This window comes from Mastigoproctus giganteus, chromosome 13 (assembly GCF_048544385.1).
Source record: "Mastigoproctus giganteus isolate SK-2022 chromosome 13, ASM4854438v1, whole genome shotgun sequence".
NCBI lineage: Eukaryota > Metazoa > Arthropoda > Arachnida > Uropygi > Thelyphonidae > Mastigoproctus > Mastigoproctus giganteus.
The window spans coordinates 89337985-89360601 of NC_143587.1; the positions used below are offsets into that span (position 1 = coordinate 89337985).

General features: G+C 37.0%; 1 protein-coding gene across 2 annotated transcripts in view; it reads right to left on the bottom strand.

Moving 5' to 3' along the window:
• Positions 1–16377: 16377 nt before the first annotated feature.
• PMCA (plasma membrane calcium-transporting ATPase 3) overlaps positions 16378–22617 on the bottom strand; it is a 1183542-nt gene continuing 1177302 nt past the window's right edge. The window contains exon 24 of one of the 2 annotated variants that reach the window (XM_090387939.1): positions 16378–19422. In XM_090387939.1, coding sequence (XP_090244065.1) covers positions 19228–19422 — 195 coding nt within the window. In that variant the 3' untranslated portion in view covers positions 16378–19227. The remainder of the gene's footprint in view (positions 19423–22617) is intronic. The other variant, XM_090387938.1, reaches the window with a different exon arrangement.

The following is a 22617-nucleotide window of genomic DNA, read 5'->3' on the forward strand; positions in this document are numbered from 1 at the left end:
ATTTGCATCTGGCTGTGCAAGTCGAAGTGATAAAGTAGCAGTTATGGAACTTAGTGAAGATATCACAGAGTTTCAAAAGGACATGATTGTGGGAGCTCGTGTGTCAGGTATTTCCAAATTGGAAATGGCATGTCTTGTCAGTTGCTCACATCCCACTGTTGTTAAGGTGTACAAAGAATGGTGTCAAATGGTTCAAACCAAACCACCTCCTGCTGACGGAACTGTAAAGGATTATGTAAGATGGATGTTCATGGTAAGCAAAGGGTGCAGTGTTTGTATGTGCTCAATGGCAGGTCACCGTGCGACAGTTCATATTGCAATACATTACCGGCAATTCCTAAACTATCTAGAAACCTTCCATCTGATCAATGATTGCCTGTATGGATTCCATCAGTGTTGATCCACTGGTGATATATTGGCTTATGTTACCCATCTTTGGAAAAATTCAATGGAAAAGTGTGGTGAAACTCAAGCAATTGCTCTTGACATTTCAAAGGCTTTTGATTGTACTTGGCATAAAGGTAATCTAAATAAGCTTCCATTTTATGGTTTGTCAATTGTTTTCTGTAATTGGGTATCCAGTTTTCTCTCTGACTGCTCACTGTGGGTGATGGTAGACTGTCATTTGTCTTCTAACTTCTCCACTAACTCTGCTGTTCCCTAAGTTCAGTTCTTTCTCCTACTCTTTTCCCCCTTGTATATTAATGACCTTGTACCATTGACCAGAAATCCTATCCATAGTTTTGCCAATGTTAGCACATTGCATTCCACCTTTCAGTTTGAGAAACCTTGCCTTGCACAAACAGTTTTAACTTCTTGAATATCCACTACTAATTCCTTAAATGCAGATTTATCTCAGATAATTCTCTAGTGGGGTAAAAATAACTTAGATGATTTCAAACCTTTTAAAACTCAGTCCTGCCTTATATCTCCCAAAAAGGATTCTCCTGCTTGTTTGTTTGTTTGTATTGAGGTTTAATGGCGCATGGACTACGGGGGTCATAATGCGCCAGTTCATACGGTGTGATGTGTTTCAAGGGTGTTTACTTTCGATTTCAATTGTTCATTTTAACCTGATTTATACGTTCTTGTGTTAGTCTGTTGCTTATATTCACTTCCTTAGAGGAGGTGGTATAAATTGATAGCTTTAAGAAAGTTGAAAACATCTGTGCAGTCATGTTTATTTTTCAAGAGATCTGTTAGTGTAATGGCATCATGTGTCTCATAAATATCTTTGAAGACTTGTTTACGTTCATTTGTATATGTAGGACAGTCTATTAATATGTGTTTTACTGATTGAACGGTGTCACAAGTCTGGCATCGTGGTGGTTCCTCTGCTCGCAACAAAAATGAGTGTGTAAGATGGGTATGGCCGATTCTTAGCCTGGTGAGTGCTGTTTCTTCTTTTCTCGACCTTCGACTGCTAGAAATCCAGTTTTCAATATTCGGCTTTATTTGGTATAATTTGTTTGCAGTTTGCTGATTCCAGGATTCTTGCCATTTCAACTGGCAAATACGCCATATCGCAGGCTTGTAATCGGAATACGGGACTGATATATCCTCTCCAATCTGTAGTACGGCTTCTTTGGCTGACTTGTCTGCTGCTTCGTTTCCCGCAATCCCTGTGTGTCCTGGGATCCAGCAGAAAAAAATATCCTGTTCATTTTTGGCGCAGTCAGTTAATATTTGCCGTATGTGCCAAAGGATTAGGTGTTTGGATGTATCTATGTTTTGCATGGATTGTAAGGAACTCAAGGAATCTGTATATATTACACTTCTCGTGTAATGCTTATCTTGTACATGAGTTAAGGCTATTTGTATTGCGTATAATTCTGCTGTGTATACACTGCACTCTTTCGGTAGCTGTTGTGTTAAAGTTATATCTGGGAATACCGCTGCTGCTCATACTAAAGTGTCTGTTTTTGAACCATCTGTGTATATTGGAATATAGTCAGGAAATTGAATTCTGTGCTCTGCATGTAACTGTTGGAAGATTGTTGACGGTATCGCTTTTTTATTCCATTTCTGAAAGGAGAAGTCGCATATCGGGATATGCGAATCCCATGGTGGAGGAGTATGAACTGGCATGTGTGCTATTTTGTCTATATTAAGGTTATGTACTGCCAGAAAGTCTTGCATTCTAATTCCCAGGGGTCGGTTTGCTTGTTGGCGATTCTGATATATGTTTCTGCATCGTGGATCAAAGAGGGTCTCCCAAGTAGGGTGTCCATGCATAGATTTTATTTTAAATGTATAATACAATGCGAGTTGCTGTCGCCTAAGAGTTAAAGGTGGTTCGTTGGCTTCAGCATAGAGACTATATATGGGAGAGGTACGATAAGCGCCAGTAGCTATACACAGTGCATTGTGATGAATTGGATCCAGCCATTTCAGAGCTGTTTTCCGTGCTGAATCGTAAACTGGGGCTCCATAGTCCAATTTTGATCTAATTAGTGCTTTGTATAGGTTTAGTAAGGAATATCTGTCTGCTCCCCATGCTGTTGACGAAAGGATTTTAAGTATGTTCATGTGTTTTGTACAGCTTTTACGCAGCTCTCGGATATGCTCCACGAATGTGAGTTTCTTATCTAAGATTAGTCCGAGAAATTTTGCCTTCGGCTGCGTTGGTATATTTTTGCCTTCTAATTTTAGTTCGGGATCAGGATGGAGATTTCTTTTGCGACAAAAATGTACACATATTGTTTTTTGTGTTGACAGTCTGAAACCGTTATCTAGTGCCCACTTACTTATATTGTTGATTGCGCATTGCAATTGTCTCTCGACAGTTCTCATGTTCTGTGCCTGACTAGAGATACTAAAGTCATCAACATAAAGTGCATGTGAAACCGAAGGAGGGAGTTGATTTGTGATTGAATTAATCTTTATGGCAAACAAAGTGGCACTCAAGACTGAGCCCTGTGGAACACCTTCTTCTTGTTGGTAGATTTTAGAGAAAGAAGTTTGTACTTTGACTTGGAAGGTTCTGTTCATAAGGAAGTTCTGGATAAACACAGGGAGATTGCCTCTCAGTCCAGCATGGTGCATATCTCGCAGGATCCCATATCTCCAAGTGGTATCGTAAGCTTTTTCGATGTCAAAAAATACTGTAACCATATGTTGTGATCTGATAAATGCATTTCTGATGTTGGCTTCTATCCTGACTAGATGATCCAGAGTAGATCTTTGATGTCTAAAACCACATTGCGTGTTTGTGTAGATGTTATTTTCCTCTAGATACCAAATCAGTCTTTTGTTTATCATTTTTTCTAATAGTTTTCCTAAACAGCTGGTGAGGGCTATTGGTCGATAGTTGCATGGATTTGTCAGGTCTTTGTCAGGTTTCGGGAAAGCTAGTACTATTGCATGGCACCATGTGTTTGGAAATACATTTTCTTGGAATATTCTGTTATACAATTTCAATAAATTTTCTAATTCAGTCTTGTTAAGGTGCTTGATCATGTCGTAATGTATATCGTCTGGGCCTACTGCACTTGGCCTGGCTGTGAACAAAACTTCGTGTAGTTCGTTTATTGTGAATGGTTGATTGTAGGGTTCATTACCTTTTGATTTAAATTTGATCTTATGCTTTTCTGCTTTTTCTTTTTGGATCAGAAATTCTGGATGGTATGAATCTTTCGCTGATACTTTGGCGAAGGTCTCGCCTAATGTGTTTGCAATAACGGTAGGTTCAGTCAAACTATTTCCATTGCAGATCAGTATTGGTGATGGCCTATTTCTATATTTACCTGTCATTTTTCTTATTTTATTCCAGACTATATGTGCATTTGTTTTTTTGTTTATTGTATAGATGTGAATTTTATCCATGCTGCTTTTCGACTCTGCTTCCTGGTAAATCGCACTATGGCACGCATTCTTTTGAACTGAATCAGATTTTCTGTTGTGGGATACCTGCGAAAACGGTTCCATGCCCTATTCTGTTGTTTTCTTGTTTCAGTGCAGTCATCATTCCACCATGTTTTCGGACAGTTTAGAAAACGTGATGAAGTCTTAGGGATTGTTAGCTTGCCTGCGTTTTGTATGGTTTCTGTGACATGTGCTAGTGCAACAACTACTGTTTCCTGCTCAATGATATTGGTGTTGAAAACTGCTTTCCTCCTGAATGCTTCCCAATTAGCTTTTTCTATTTTCCAACGAGGAGTCCTGCTGGTATGATATGGATATTCACTGACCAGTGTGGAAATTACTGGATAATGATCACTCCCAAGAGGATCCTCAAAAACTTCCCAATTAAATGCTGTGTAAAGTGTAGGGGTACATATGGTAAGATCTATAGCTGTGGTGGTCCGAGTTGGAAAATGGAAGTAGGTGTGGTTACCCCTGTTAAGAAGTAAGAGGTTATGATTATCTAGCAGTTGTTCAATGATGCGTCCTCTTCTGTTGTAGTCGGAGCATCCCCACAAAGGGTTATGTCCATTCATATCTCCCATCAGACAAATTGGGGGTGGTAGTTGTTGTAGTAATGCGTCTAGGTCTTCATAAGAGACATCATCTCCTGGTGGAATGTATAATGAACATATGGTTAATAGGGACCTTGCTATTGTACGAATTGCTACCGCTTCTAATGGGCTATTTAAATGCACCTGTTGTGTTGGTATTCTGTCATTTACTAATATAGCAACTCCTCCATGTGTTATACTTTGAGTTATTCGGTCTCTTCTGTACATTGAGTAGTTCCTGATATTCAGGGTATCTTGTTGTTTGAGGTACGTTTCCTGGAGACATATACAGATTGGTGTGTAATGGGTGATCAGTACGTCGTCAAAATTAGTACGTAATCCACGACAGTTCCACTGGATAATTTTATCCATTATTTATATTTGCTCAGCCCCTCGAGCTGTTTTCGTTGGGTGACTGTCTTTTGTTTTTCTGTCCTTACTCTGTCTCTTTTGGGAAATATCGGTTTTCCGGTATCCATATCTTCTTCTGATTCTTCGGCATGGATTTCCAACGTATCGTCATCTATCTTTCCTGTTTTCTCAAATTCCATAAATTCTGAGTTAGGTTCGTGATTTTGTGGTCTGCTATTACTCTTACACTGTTGCAAGGTTGGAGAATCTGAGGGGGATTGAGATGGGTGTGTTTACTGTTTTCTCTTGTTTATCTTGTTGCTTTGCTTGGAGTAAGTGTTTGACTTGTGGAGAAAAAGATTCATTTGGAGGAACTGAGATTTCAGTTTGACATTCCACTGATTTAAATTTAGTTGTTACTTGTGCGTACGTTGGTCTATTGGTTATGGTTGGCTGGACCATTTTTCTTGCTTCTTGGTATGTAATATTGTGCTCTGTTTTGTATTTCTGTATTTCTTTTTTCCATCTATCACATGCTCTGGAGTATGCAGGATGTTCTCCTTTACAATTTGGACACTTTGGGGCTGTGGCTGGGCACTCATCAATCTGATGTTCTTTGGATCCACATTTAGCGCATGTCGGTGTGTTTCTACATGCTGTTTGCGAGTGTCCAAATTGTTGACACTTGAAACAGCGCAAAGGATTTGGAATATATACTTTTACTTGGCAGTTCAAATATCCTGCTTTTACAGTGCATGGGATTTTTGGTGTGTTAAATGTCAGGATTAAGGTTTTGGTAGGTATTACATTTCCATCTCTCCGAATAGAAATCCGTCTTACATTTGTCACTCCTTGATTTTGGAGTTCTTTGCTGATTTCCTCTTCAGTAACGTGTAAGAGGTCCCATTCGGAGATTACTCCCCGCGAAGAGTTTAAGGTGTTATGGGGGGTGACCACTACTGGTATACCTCCAAAGTTTGATACATTCAGTAGCTTTTCTGAATGTCTAGTACTAGACGTTTCGACTAATAAATCCCCAGATCGGAGTCGCCTGACCGTTTTTGGTGTTCCGGCTAGTCCTTCCAAGACTTTTTGGATGAAAAATGGGGATTTCTTTCCTAGTGTCTCCTCTCCAGTGGAGTGGATGATTAGGAACAAAGGAATCGGTGATGGTTTGGAGCCGTCTGTTCTTTGCCTTTTGGCAGTATTTTCTGGTTCTTCATCAAGCCGATTTGGTGGGATCTTTTCTGAAGTCCCTTGGGAAGTAGTGACTTTACTACTCATGATTTGCTCTTTTAGCCCTGGGAGCGTACCTTCCAAGTCCCAGGTTTCCAGCCCCGCCACGAGGAGGCAAGAGCAGTGCCACCAAGTGACAAGCAGCTGCTATAATTAGTAGGGTTGGTGGTTAGTTTGAGATAAGAGAAAAAAGAAAGGTGACTTTCCTTTCTGTTAGTTTGCTAGATCCTTTTAGCAAAACTTACTTATGGAGTACTAAAAAATTAAGATCGCTATAAATATAGTAAACTAAGTATAACTGAGAAGCGCACTCTAGAATCACTTTAAATCACTTGATCACTTGGAAAACGCTTGGCACTCGGGGCCGGATTCTCCTGCCCTTATGCTTATCTTCTATGGCATTCAGATTTATAGACAAGATCACATATCTCTATCAGGGATTACCCTGACTTCTGATCTCTCTCTCTATCTATATATATATATATATCTATCTATCTATATATATATATATATACTATCATTGAATTATATTAAAATAAGTTAATTATAATAAAGTGAAAAATGTGAAAAAATGAAAATATGTTTTATTTTATTTTATTTAAAATATTGGATATATATATATATATATATATATATATATATATAAGCACATCACAAATATTTTTCTTCCTCTGCATATAAAAAAACTGGGGTTTTCTCTTTCACTCTCTGCATTACTTTTTCTCCAAAGTTACTCACTCTGTATAAATCTCAAATCTCCCCTACCATGCAATATTATTTCCCATCTGGGGCAGTGCTTCCAAATCCTCTCTCATCCTTCTGGATGCTATTCAAAAGAGGGCAGTTAGGTTAATTAATGACCCATCACTAACAAAATCTTTCTACTCTCTATCTCATAGATGTTCTGTTTCTGCTGTTTGCTTTTCTGTTGATAACTTAGATGATTTTTAAAAGAACAGTGCCTCCACAGGCACTGTTCTTTTAAATTGGCTTTTATAATTCTTGCTCTCTCTTCCAAACTAGTGTGAACATATTCTGCAACCTGTCAGCATCTTTTTACTATCCAAATTCAAACCCGCAAACTTCCTTCAATTTCTATTTTCTGGAAAAACCTCCTTTCATATGTATTTATTGAAAATTACAATCTACAGAAATTCAAGTCTAATGTCAACAAGTATCTTCTCTCATAAAAGTAATTAATCTAAATGAGCTTCAATCCATGCACAGTTATTAAGTAATATAGGTTCTGATACTTTTGGGGTTTTCATATATATAAAAAAATACAATGAACTAAAATGTTATGACAATTTGAATTAATGGCTACATCATCATCACTATTATTATTATTATTAACTAAAATAGATTGTATTATTATTATTATTGCAATATTATTTCTCCAGTGGAACCCACAGTGGTTGTTACTCTTGGTTGAGGAACTCTTTGCTATCCTACAGATGTTCAGGATTGTGACTTTCTGGAATTCCTCGTGTGTTCTCTGGGAGACCTATTGTTGCTAGGATGTTATGGAGGGTTTCTGGCATCAGCATCGTACCAGTGGTTGGCATGATGATGATGATTAGGATGGTCGTTACTTGTTGAATATGCCACATCTCTTTGATCTCCTGTTATAGGTTCATGTACTTCCTGATCTTTTCCTTGTGGGTTTTCTGGAGGTTGCCAGTGTTGAGCACTGCTATGTCAATCAGATAGGTAACCTTTTCCTTCTTGTTGACAATGGTTATATCTGGTTTGTTGTGCAGGATTGTCTTGTCTGTTATTATGGTGCAGTCCCAGTACAGCTTTTGGGTTAGGGTCTCCAGTATGGCTTGGGTTCGTACTTGTAATGTGGTGCCGTTTCTTTAATTGCAGTACAGTTTCTTTAATCAACTGGTATTTCCTTGCTAGCTTCTGATGTATTACCCTGGCTATCTGGTCATGCCTACGAGTGCATTTTGTCTGAGTGATCACCTTGTATCCTGTAGTGATGTGTTGGATTGTTTCTCAGGCTAGGTGGCATCGTTAACATGTGTCATCTGATACGCTGGTCTTGGATGGCGAGCACAAATCCTTCAGTCTCGGGGAAGAGCGCCCGCTCATGAGCCATGCATTGGAAGCCTCAATGTGGTTTTGATGGAGGTCATTGTAGTGTTGGCCTTGGAATGTCTTATTTGCCAATCTTTCTAGATTCATTTGTTCTGTAAGGTCAGGATGGAACTCCTCACTTAGGGTGAGTGGGGTATGCTGCTTGTGTATCTTCCTTATGGCCTGATAGAGTGCTGCTCTATTTTTCTGGAAGTAATCGTTCAGGTTAGCTATCGCTGTCATCTGTTGCTCAATGAGGTCTATCGGGTCCCTTCCAAACTATTGCCAGTCTCTCTACGGCTGACATTGCGTGGTTTGGTGGTTGTTGGTCATCACTGTCCTTGTCTCTATCATGACATTGTCTAGCTTGGTGTTAGTCCAATCTATTATCCCAAAGGAGTATGTTAGCACTGGGACTGCATAGCTGTTTAATGGTTTTAACTGTGTTCCCTCTGTTCAGCTTTGCATTGACAGGCTACTGAGTCTCTGATGGTATTTTTTGGTCAGGCAGGCTTTGATCTCCTTGTGCTCTAACTGCTGAGCTTGCATCATCCTCAGATATTTGCAGGTCTCTCCTCCTGTCATGGCTTTGATCTCTTTATCAGTCTGCAGCTGGTAGTTTTGGCTGACTAATTTCCCCTGATGCAATCCATGGGTCTTGCATTTGTCTAGACTGAATTCCATTCTAATATCACTGCTGAATTCTTCAGTGATCTGGAGTAGTTGCTTCTCGGTTGCTGTGTAGAACTTGATGTCATCCATGTACATCAGGTGGGAGAGGGTGTACAGGATTTTCCTTCCTTCTCTGAGGTTATATCCATACTTGCTGTTGTTGAGCATAGTGGATATCAGGTTGAGTGCTAAACAGAACCACATGGGCTGGGCATCTCCCTGAAAGATTCCTATCCTGATGGGGATCAGTTCCTCGGTTGTGATGTTCTCGACCTTAATAGTTGTACTCCATTTCACCATGGATGCTTCACTGTCAGACTTCTTTGTAGATCTTCTGTGTCTCTATTGGCCAGCTATGAGGCACGGAGTCGAAGGCATTGCGGTAATCGATGTAGGTCATGTTGCAGCGCTTCTTGTAAGCTTGCTCCATAACTGTGGCATCAATGGTTAATTGCTCCTTGCATCCTTTGCTCATCTGTTTACACCCTTTCTGCTGTTCGGCGGCGCCTCCATAGCCAGGTGGGAAGGAGCAGCAGTGCTTAGCACATGCTTCTTGATTAGACAGGGGTTCGAGCCCATCACCATCAAATACGGAGGATGCGGATAGGTCAGCAAATCACCACCACATATCCCCGGAGCAATATGGCCTTAGTTGCTAATGCTCCAAAAAAAAAAAAGCTGTTCGGCCCTCCAGGTGGTCTGATACCTTCTTGGTTATGCAGCTAGTCAGGATTTTGTACATCGTTGGGAGACAGGTGATCGGCCTGTATTTTGCTGGGTTTCTTGTATCTTGATCCTTCTGATATATGATTCTTTGAGTAAGAAACTCTAGGATTGTCTCTGGGTGACTTATTAAACATGGCAAACTGCTCTGCTAGGTGCTTGTGTGTGCAAGTGAGCTTCTTGTACTAGTAGTTGTGGACATCATCTATTAGGCCTGACGTAGCCTAGTGGACAGGAGTGAGAGTACTATAGCACGCGTTCCTTGAGTGGACCGGGGTTCAAGCCCGTGACTACTAAATATGATAAATATTTGTATTGATGATTTATTGTAAACTCTACTGACTTGGTTGTCGTGCCGGAGTATAAACAGAAAATTTGAAATTTAAATTTAATTTCTGGGGTTTGCCAGTTGTGGGATTTCTTGATTGACTGTTGTACTTCTTCCTCCTCCTGAATCTCCACTCTCTCTTTTCTTGTACATCCTTGGTTTTCTTCCCTTCTAATTCTATTTGGGGTCTTGGCTTTTATGTCTTATTTCACTGCTCCATATGTTGCCCCACAACTCTCGATTGTCTTGTCTTCTGCTTGGGTGGTCTGTTTCTGTCTTTCCTGTCTTGTCTGATACTCCTGTGGAAGGCTTTCATCAAAGATTCAGTTGTTTATTTTCCTCTGGGAGCTCTCTTTATATTGGCACAGTCTCTTGCTGAGTGCAAGAGCGTTCTGCTTCATTGTGTCTAAATATTCTCCTGTTCTCTGATTTTTGGTCTTGTGTTTGCTGTGGAGGTTGTCGCTCATGAGGATGCTCTTCACTTTTCCAATCAGCTTCTTACTCCTATTACCTCAGGGCATCTCCCTGAAAGATTTCTATCCTGATGGGGATCAGTCTGGTTGTGATGTTCTCAACCTTGATAGTTGTACTCCATTTCACCATAGCTGCTTCACTGTCAGACTTCTTTGTAGATCTTCTGTGTCTCTATTGGCCAGCTATGAGGCATGGAGTCAAAGGCATTGCGGTACTGGCTCATTGCTACTGGGTCAATTGACCTATCTTTACTCTCAATTCTTCTATCTTTTGCTGGTCTTCTTTCCCAAGCTGGTGGTTTCTTGTTTTTCATTTCTTCTGCTGCTGGTATCTTGCTTCTCTTCCATTAATCCTAGTGGCTGTTATGGCAGCATAGTATATGGCTGTGTGGATGGTCTCCAGTGTTCTGCTGTTGTTGTCGAGGTAATGCAGCATTATTTGCCAATTGAGATGGTCTGTGACTCCACAGGATTCTACTGGGTCTCTGCTTTGGTATCATGTGGGTCTTTGTAGGATCCATTCCCTTGAATTCTGTTAGAGCCTTCTTCCACTCATCTCCTATTCTGGATATCCTGACCTTATCTCTTTCCCCTTCAGATGCTCTAGGTTGTATTTTTTCTTGCTTTTCCTCCTCTGGCTCCATGTTGTCCACATTCTTTGTTGTTGGTCACTCATGTCCTGCTTGGTTTTTTCCAAGATTGCAGGAGCTATCAGGTTCTACACGACAATGGTCCTTCTCTGGTCTACTATTTGTTGACCTGAATATTGTTCCAATTACTTGGTATGTGGTCTGAGCCTGCACATCGTCATATAGTCTCTAGCTTGTTATTTTGTAGTATGTTAGCATGATGAATGTATTCATTTCGATGCTCCACTTCACATGTTGTTTTCTTCCTTCCTGGGTGATCAATAGTGCAGTTGCAAAGGAAGTTGGTTGGGCTGGATGGTCTTTCCTTTCTTTTGTGGTAGCCATATGGGGGACAGTGGCACTTGCTCCACTGTTTACCTTGGGAGACTGTCTCCAACTTTCCGAAACGAACTCTGCCTAAGGCCTGAATGCGAGTAACTTTATCCTGCACCACACTCGAGGCAGTATGATTATTACTTCTTTTCAACATCATCATCATCCATCTTTGGAGGTGGACCTGTTTAGCTTTGGCTTATGTCCAATGGCAGTGTTAATTCTTGGAAGCAACACCAGATGGTGCAACTATCTGCCTCAGCTGTCACTTCAGCCTTGGAGGTAGGTCTGCTGAAGCAACTTTTCATGATGGTTTATTAATTATTATTGTTGCTCTTATATTATTTCTCCTGATTGGGTGGTCCACCACGTGATGGGTACTGCTACCAAGTACACAGGGTGGTTGTTATTACTCTTGGTCGAGGAACTCTCTGACTATCCTACAGGTGTTCAGGATTGCAACTTTCTGGAGTTCCTTGTAAATGTTCTCTGGGTGATCTATTGCTGATGGCTGTAGGGTCTTTGAGACGATTCCGGTAGTTGACACGATGAATAAGGATGGTCATTACTTGTTGCATACATCTCTTTGATCTCCTGTCTTAGGTTTGTGTATTTCTTGATATTTTCTTCATGGGTTTTCTGGAGATTGCCAGTGTTGGGCACCACTATGTCAATCAGATAGGTGGCCTTTTCCTTCTTGTCGATAAGGATAATGTCTGGTCTGTTGTGCGTGATTGTCTTGTCCATTATGGCACAGTCCCAGTACAGCTTGTGAGTTAGGGTTTCTAGCACTGCCTGGGGTTCATTTATTATTATTATTGTAATTTATTACTATTATTATTAGGATGGTCTTCCAGCATGATGGAGATGCGTTAGCTTCTGCCACAGTGGTACTTGAACCTGGTCCATCAGGCTGGTAGTCCAGTGTTGTAACCACTGGGCCATCCTGCCACTTTATTATTATTATTATCTAAAATAAAGATTGTATTATTATTATTATTGAGAGAAAGTAAAGAAATATGGGTCTTATAAGCAAAGTGTATACCCTCCTCTCAATCCTTGTGAAAATGAAAATGTATGGTAAAATAACAGTTTTTTTTTATTATAATTAGATGTAATTTAAAAAAAATAAATAAATAAAAATAAATAAACCTGTATTTGAATAATACTGAATATTTCACATACTGAGGTGACAAGATGAACCAGAAGTTCCATGAGAGGCCCAGATTTAACTTTATGTCCTAAAGACATTTGCTGAGGGTAATGAGATTTGTCATGGATTTCTCATTTTTGGCGAGTAATAACAAATTTTTTTTTTTTTTTTTTTTGATTGAACTTGGGAAGTTGAGGGAAATCCAAATAATGCAAACTTTATTATTTTGTACCCAAATGTATATTTTTAAACTAGTTAAAAAAAAAAAATAAATAAATTGTTTGGCTTTTCTAGATAGGCTTAAAGAGGGCAAAAACCAGTTATTTGTATGGTTTTCATCTTGAAATTCTGGTCACCCCTATCATATACTTGAATGGTTTTTGCTTTCAGCAGTGGATAGGGCACCCACCAGCATATCAAATAGTTTTATATTAGCTGAAAATTTAAGCATAGCATATGTATCACATATTCTTTATATTCATGTAAGTAATCTGTATGTTAATTTCTAATTTAATGTATGGATTTTAAATCCTGCAAGTTACCTAATGTGATTTTAATATAAATAAAGAACCTTGTACTGAATACAGTAAAGCAATTGGGACTTATCACAGCATGTAAAACTAGGGGTTTTATAGCTGGAATTTGAATTTTGAAATATTTTTCATTAACTGGCACATACATATACATACAAAAGGATACTTTTGCTAGCACAGTTCACAGGGATCACCGCTCAGATGCACAGGATCTTGAAAATTTAAGCATAGCATACGTATCACATATTCTTTATATTCATGTAAGTAATCTATATGTTAATTTCTAATTTAATGTATGGATTTTAAATCTTTCAAGTTGCCTAATGCGATTCTAATATAAATAAAGAACCTTTACTGCTTACTAGAGAATACAGTAAAGCAAATGGGACTCAACACAGCAAGTAAAACTAGGGGTTTTATAGTTGGAGAGTATATAAAATTAACTAACTTTGAATTTTGATATATTTTTCATTAATTGGCACATACATATACATGCAAAAGGATACTTTTGCTAGAATAGTTCACAGGGATCACCACTCAGATGCACAGGGATCTTTATCATTATGTTGATAGATGAAGTCTGGTGGAAGTTACGACTGGTGAGTAGTGTTATCTAGTATGGAAGGTAAATTGTTCTGCTATTATGTGCCTGTATCTAATATCCAATGCATATTTATTCATATTTACCCTTAAACCTCCATCAGTTGGAACACTGGGAGGACTTGTGCTGGTACGTATCAGTTGCAGTTTGCAGTAACTCAGAAGCAGTGTGGGGGGGTTGCTTTTAGTCCATGTGGTTGCTGGGAAGCAAAGCAGAAGTCGGGAAGGAGATTACACCTGTTAACAGCTTTGTTGCAGCTGTCATTCCCATACTCTTAATGGTTCTTGGCAGTCCTGGTAGATTTACTTGCGTGGCTATTTGAGAGGTCTGCATTTGTGGTGGTAGAGGTTTGTTTGTTAACCATTTCAGGAGCTAGTACTCTTCTACATAAATTTTTTCTTTAGTGTTGGGACAGAAGATGCCCAAATTTCAATTTGCATACAGCACAGGGGGGGGGTAGATAAAGGTCTGAATATACTTCTTGGTGGTTTACAAGTCATTAACATAAAGATGTTGTTTGACATGCCATCTGAGGCTTCTCATTTTACTTACTGAGGTTATGAAGGTAACTTAGGTTACTCAGGGTCAAATATGGATCCCAAGCCCCTGCTGCTGCTTACAAATGGGATAGGGTCATCACAGAGATGGTAGGACCTTAGCTGGCATTTTTTTTAGCAAGACCAGCATCAATGCCAATTTATTTGGGTTTAGCCTCAGCCCAAAGTTGTTCAGGTAGTCTGTGAGTTGCCCGATCTTATTATTAATGATGGATGTCATCGCTTCAGGGTTGGCTCCAGCTGGAATAAGAGTAAGTAGCTTGATGTTATCTGCATAGATCGGTATATTTTGTCTACTCACAATAAATGGCATCAACACTACTGTAAATAACAGCCCTGACAGCATACCTCCTTGAAGCACCTCAGCATTTTTTCTTCTTCTTGTGTAGGATATGTTGCATTGAAGAAATACAATTCTATCAGTTAACAGTGATGTTAAAAAGGCTGGCATATTAACTTTGATATGGAAATAGCTCTCCAGCAGGACTAGGAGGGCATTTATATTTATGCTGTCAAATGCTGCTTCAAGCCTATGTAAATAGTGGTATGTTTAGGGATTGCATAGTGACATTGTGGTGGCTGTGAAGGTAATATTTGCTCCTTTAAGATTATCATTCATTATAATAAATACAGTACCCACATTCCTTTATGATTATTTATATCTGTATGCACTGTTTTCAGATTACCATATCTGTAATTACTACCTTTAAATTATAGGAAAGTTCATTTTTATTTAATAAATTTTGCATAACGAACAACTTGATACTGTTCCACACAAAATACTGCTGTACAGAGTTGACCTGTGTTGTACTGGGGTTGCTGCAGTTGAAACTTGAGTGGCAGAAGACAAAGACTGGTTGTTAATGTGCACTATTCTTCTTGGACTATAGTTATTGGCTGGTGCATGGCCCCTTAATGTTTTTGATATTTATTAACAATATTGATGAGGATATATCAAGTTTATGGCAAGAATCCGAGTGTCCTGCTGTAACAGGACCGGAGGGGATGAGCTATGATGGCAGGTGAGCTGAAAAATGGCAACTGAGGGTTGATACTGATGGAAGCAAGTTGCTATGTTTAGGTGCTGCCACACTCAGGGCAGTGGAGAATGAAAATGAAAATAGTTTAGGGGTAATTGTGCAGTCCGAGATGAAATTATCTGAGCAGTGTGGGCAGGCTGCTGGGACAGTCACATCCCAATCCTTGCTGGCAAAATTCCTGGACATTAGTGACATCCAGGAATTTTGCCAACAGAGATAGGGATATGAATGTTCCATTGTATAAGGCAGTGGTTAGGCTGCATCTTTGGTACTTCAAAATTCGTTTAGAGGCCATATTTTGGGAAGAATGTGACCCGAATGTTGCAGTGTCAAGAAGCTGGGAAGGGGGGGACCTCTTTGGGATGCTTAAGGGTTTAAATTCTATGGCATCCTTGCTCTTCCTCAGATAATGCACATAGGGGGATATAAGTGTAAAATGAGATGGTTGCAGGATTGGCGAGTGAAAATTTGCTTTCAGTGAGATATAAGTGCTCGCTGGAATCAACTTCCAACTGGTGTTGTGGAAGTGAACATAGTCTGGATAAATTTAAGGAAGGATTATACAAATTATTAGAGAGAATGGCTGATATAGGCAGTTTTTTTTTTTTTTTTTGGGTGATGTATAAGCTTATTTCTTTGTTTCATTTTCCAGACTAATACTAACACTAAAAGTAATTCTAATGGATCAAACAGTTCTATCATTCTTAAAAAGAAAGATGTTTATGAAAATTTGATGCTATGTCTTAATTATCCTTATGAAATGAACTGAAACAGCTACCGTCTGTTGTTGAGATCTGATTTTATGATCCTAGAGCCATCACCGAATATCCACCTATTTTTTAAGATGTGCAACCATAAAATTCTATGACTCATCAGCAGATGGCACTCAAATTAGGTTGTCAGTAAGTGGGAGAATGAATTTGCTAGTCAGCAACAATGAATGTTATGGCCTCTGCAATAGTGAATTGGAAGTGGAATTTTTACAATGATACTGGATGTAAGATATTTGATTGCCAAACAATACATTTTACCAATTTGAAGTTTTTTTAGACTTCACTGCATATTTTAAGCATAAATTTTTGATATATATAAAATTTTTCTAGCCTAATTAATTTCAATAATATAACATATTTATGATTGGATGGTAAAAAAACAAGGGGGCAAACATATACAATCTATAGAATTTATTAGCTATTGCATCAACATTAACAAGAAGCTGCACACAAGACACCACACTGTCTTTGTAAATAGAACAACATATGGGTGATATATATGACCAGCAGATGATTTACCTATCACTTATTCGATATATTTATATTACTTATGATGTTTCCAGTGGAAAAATTCTCTGAACTTTTAGCTTTTATTGTAAACAGTTCAAACCTATATTTATCTTACCCCACAGTAATATATATATATATATTTTTTTTTTTTGGTGAATTGCACTGTTATGTGTATGTTGACACCAGTATGACATAACTGCCAGTCAGACAGATTGCTACAGTAACAAGCACTTATGACTCCATCTTGATATGCCAACATTTGCTGTACACTGTGCAACAATGAGGCACTGTCTGAAATCAGGTAAATTCAACAAATTTTTTTCCAATCTCTCTCTCTCTCTCACACACGCACACACACACACCGTATACATATATGTACAGTTATATATACATATATATACACACACATGTCCACCCACCCACCCACACACACACACACACACACACATATATATATATATATATATAACTTGGTGCTGCAAGGCCACAGATGTCCATATTCGTAAGTTGTGACTTTTAGCACCTTTTCTTCCTAGGTACAGTTGCCGTGAATTCACTAACGAATTTTTTAATTACACTTTCCAGGCTACTTTGAGAAAATCGTGACTGCTTCTTTTAATAATCCCTGAAAAATTAAACAACATCCAAAAACAAACACAATGTAGTTGAAATCAAACACACACATAACAAGTCAGTATGTATAAAAGAACATCACCTAAAAATTCATAAATTAATAACATAAGATGGTATGATTGTTAGTAACACACAAACATTACATGATGGTACAGAAACCAATGAGACCAGGTCTATAAATATGGCCTGTTAAACATATACTTGGGAACACCCGGCAGGAAGCTGGAGTTTCATAAATCATCAAACTGTGTGCATGTGTATATGCTTGCATTTATGTGTGTGTATATATACACACACACATATATATAGCTGCCATACATTTGTGACTTTGAATGTATTCAAGTTTTTTAAGAACCTTACTCTTATAGAAAGGATGCCCCGATTTGCATAAAAAATTTTAGATTAAACTTTTATAATTATTTTGTAATAATCCCCCCTTCCCATAATATAATATATTTCATTTGATAATTTATGCTATTCCTTAACTTTAAGTTACTGGCAATAAATTACACACATAAGTAAGACACATAAAATTGGCACGGGTCATGTCTGAAAGGCTTTTAAACATGATTATAGCCTTTTAAGTCTTCAGGCCTTTTTTATTTATTTTAAATATTAATCCACTTTGGGCCAAACTAATGGAAGAATTAAAATACAGAAATAAATATGATATAAAGTATAACTATAACACAGCTGTGGTTTTACTCAACCAGATGTCTCAAAGAATAATTATAAAATTAGATCCACATTAAGGTTGATAGTCATCAACATTCCATTACTTATAAAGGCATAAAAAACATGAAGAAAACAAAGTATCTTATATTAAGAGAAAAGGTGAAGTGGTTATTTGATGAAGACAATATCTCATGTACAGTAGATATATGCAAATAATGAAGATGTAACAGAGTATTAGTATCACTTATCTATAAACTTGATTCCTTCCCACCATGGTTTACTGGCACAAACATTCCATGGTTTATTTTGAGAAGTAATAATAAATTAATGCTGGGAAAGTGGCAAGTGGAGTGAATTATGTCATAAACTTTGTGACTATAGTAGAATTTGCTTCATATTTTTGCATTATAACAATTATTAGTTGGGCAGTAATAAAAATAGTTGGGAAAATTGATATAAAGCTTAGGAATAAAAATATTAACAATAGGAATAAAAATAAAAATATTGAAAATAAAGGCTTGTTGAAGATGGCTGGTTGAAAGGAAATATCTATTACTTTGTGAAACTCTTAATATAAAATTTTTATTTATTTTATTTTTTGAGGAGAAGAGGGCAAAATATTTAAACTTGCGCTAATTTTTGGTCACAATTTATAATTATCTGGTTTCCCAGATTTTATAAAAAAGAATGCAATGTGGACTAAGAAATTTTATCACTAGCCCAAGTTTATGACATAGAACAACAGAAGCAACACAGATATGAGGAACTTATCAATATTTCAGAGTAAGCTGTGGTTAACAACGCTCTCCTGGCTTGGGTAGGGAAGTAGATCCACAGCTAGTGGTTTCTCGATATCTACATTACTTACATGACTAGGTTAAGTGCAAGAAGTTGAGGAAAGACAACAAGGTTCTAGACATTTTTTTTAGCAAACGCTAATCATCAAAAGCGTAAGTTATGAAACGTTAACATCACACATATGTAGAACAATCAGGAGAAAGCACTGGTAAAAAGTAAAGTCTATTCCTCAAGAACTAGGCCTATTGTGCATTATGTTTGGACTAGGTTTCTGGACAGCAAAACTGGAGACTGTGATGAACCATTCTCTAACAAATCCTACAATCTGTGAGAGAAAAATGCATTTAGAGTAAAATAACTTAGTGGGATTAGTTTAGTAACTCTCTGACCTGAGACAAAGACACACAAAATAAACTTAGCAGCTACATGACATCACAGTCTATTTCCCTGTAACAGCTAAAAGGCTGGAAATAAGCCAACCTAGAAAGTCTTCAACCTTCAACAAATTATTTTGTGGTATATCATCTTATAACAACTTTTGCATCTTGACCATTTTAAAATCACCTTGAAACTCCTTATATTCTTGATGCCTATTTTCAATAGTTTGGGCTAGGCCTATGTATCTAATTGAAGTAACTTTCTCTAGAACTTTGCCACATATATTAAAATTTCACACTGGTGTCTCATTGTGGCCTGCAGTTTTTTTATCGCTGTTTATATCTTTGATGACATCTGCACTTGAGCTACTAGAAGCCGCTGGGAATGACACAGAGGTTTGCCGTTTCACTGACATCCTCTGGAAACCTTCAGCTGTTGAATTTTTCCGAGACTCTAACCCACTGCGAAATGCACTTACTACTCGAATCTATAAAGAGAAGAATGTCAGTATTATACTGTTCATGATATTACAACTATTTTATGAAGCTGAAGCTAAAATTATCTAATAACATATTTGGATACAACCTTAATGACTGTATTGTCAAAATGCAGCACTGATTCACTTGAAGAAATAATTAGTACATGTACACTAGAGTAGTGATTTTTGCTAGTTTACCATTCTAGCACTCTATTGTTCATACTGAGAAAGGCAGATGTTCCTTTTTTTTTTTTTTTTGCTTTATTCAAGACTCTAAATGAGTTGTTTTCTTCATGGGAGTTATCCATAAAGATTGATACAAATTACCTACACTCTTTACCCCACAATTATTGAAGATTTTATTGTAGTGTAAAGAGTGTCTAGCTAATTTGTATCAATATTTATTTGATGTTATATTCTGCCAAAAAGTTATAATTTTTGAAAGTTCCCATTAAGTTATTTAAATTTCAAACCACGGATTGCTACTCACTGTTATGTTTGCTTTTTTTAATGTACAATGTTGGTAGCAAGGAATTAAAATTACCCATGTTTCACAATGCAGTATATATGTACAGTATTTCTTCTAGAGAATCCCTAGCAGAATTCCATTCAAACGTTTGAAATGATAATAAAAATTTTCTAATATCATGATAACTGCATGATTTTTAAGCTGTTAGGCATTCTAGTTTCTTAAAATGATATAGAAAAAATGGAAACGTTCTCTTTAATTCGAAGCAGAGAGTTTTCAAGTAAGTAATAACATGAAATAGAGAAAACTCACATTGATGTCACTGGAAAATGTATAAATTTTGAGTACTTACACTTATTCGAGAATAAAATATTTGTCCTGCTGTATTTGAATGTTTTTTTCCATTTTTCTGAAAATATTTGTATTCTTTTATTTCTTCAAGAATCTATGCTATTTAAATATTTAACATTATTATTCAAGTTTCTAAAGAACCTCAAACAAGCACACATACTGAGGTAAAAATTAGTCAATGAAAATAGTACAAAAGCAAAACAGCTTTTGTACTATAGCTTTTCCCACAATTTGGTACCTTTTGAGAACATTTCCAATTATACTTGTCTGGGGGGGGGGGGAGATTCCATTGCCCTGAGAATATCAATGTAAACATGTTTGCTTAGTGCTTGGGTAAAGTTTACCCTACATGTATTGAATTCAATATTTTTAGTAATAAATATATAGTAATATTTAATAAATATTTAGTAATATAGTAATAAATTCAATATTTTTCAATTAACCTGCCATTTCCAACTCTGTCCATGTAAACATGTTTGTTTAGTGCTTGGGTAAATTTTACCCTACATGTATATGAATAAATTCAATATTTTTCAATTAACCTGCCATTTCCAACTCTAAATGGAAGGAATATGCCTGCATGGCATCTGTGAGTCACCTTTGTTTGCTTTAATTATAAAAAAAAAACAATTTTTTTGTTTTTTTAATGAATTGAAAATGGTGTACTATTAATTATGATTTGCTAAACTCAATTACAAAACATTTGTGAAAAACTAATAATAATAATAAAGAATGTTTTTTATTATGTCTTAGAATTTTCAAAATTTGCCATTACACCTCAATTATAAAATATTGAAAGAAACCAGCGATAATAATGTTTTTGTCAAAGAATTTTCAAGGTCGCCTGTCACTGAAACATACACTCATAGCATCTTGCTATTTGTTTCACTTGCTATTTGCCAGATAGCAAATAAATCTTGTGTTTTCGTCAACTGTTTGCACATAGTTTCTGCAAAAGCTCTGCAGCAAGATTAGACTTCTGTTATGTCTCACAGATGCCACATGAGTATTGTGGCATCTGTGAGATCTCTACAAAACTCTCTCTCTCTCTCTCTCTCTGTCTGTCTTGACCATCTGGGCAGGTTAATTTATTCTAATGATTTACAAAATGCTGCCTGAATTTAAGCTTCATGAGAGATCCAGCCTTTCTGTTTCTTCCTAAGATTTTAAATTATCCATCATTTTGAAGCAACATGGCCTGTTTCTAGAAGTTTACCATTCTTCCTACATCCACCAGCAAACTCTGGCAACTTTCTTTGTACTTCCTTGTCAATACCAATAAGGAGGATTAGAGTGGAAGGGTTTGTGACTCTGTCCTCATGTTTTAGCAGCTGGTTCCTGATCCAATGAAGGAATAGGGATTGGACTTGACTATAAGAAATACAGATGCCCTTGCTCATCTGGCATCTGTTAAAAGGAAAATAAAAAAAATAATATAAAAAATAAAAAAAAATTGTAATTTCTCATAAATCATAGTATATTAAAATGAAAGCAGAAAATACTGTATAATAATTTATCGAATATTGGTGGAGAAAGGTACGTAAGAGGATTTGATTTTGTTTCCAAATTTAAAAAAAAAGTGGTGTCTCAGATGCCAGTATTAGTGGCAGAGGGAATTTAGATTGAAACTGGGACAGTGGCTTGTATATGATTTCCAAAGAGTTTTTGTTGTTTTCTTTTGTGGAGACTGCACATATGAGTCTGATTACTGTACTTAATTGTTAATATTTTTTTTATAATTCAATGCCTGTCGTATGCTTCAGAACCTTGTGTGCACTTAAGTTTAATATTTATTTGTATTTAAAAAAAAAAAAAAATGGGCCTCTCAAAATGCAGTATCTGTTGCTTATTTCTGCATTAATGCCTACCACTTCCTACCTTGTACATATATTTGTGATTTATGGCTCTGTAGCTTAATAGTAAATATGGTTACATGTAGAATAATTTCTACCTCACCTGTGTACCACGACTTTAAGTTTTCATTTGTGTGCTTATAGGTTACGTGATTTCAGTTTATGGGGACTAAAGTTATTGATTAGAAAAGTTATTGGTTAGTTGAAAATTTCAAATTAATGACTATTATAAAAATTATACAAATCCATTCATGTTTTGTTAAACATAAATGGATTTATATGATTTTTATTGAAATATTTTTTGTTGGTTCCCATTAGAGATTTGATTAAAAGTAAAAAATAAATAAACAGTTGGTAGTGATATGCTTAATCTAAATATACATCTCTATGAACACTCTACCTGCTGGCGCAAGGCTGGAGGCTACGTTTGGGCATCACACAATACAATGAAATCCTCCAGGGTAGAAAGTGTTGGTTCCACAGGAAGTATCTACTATTGATGATTGATTGATATGGTCAGGGAAGTACATT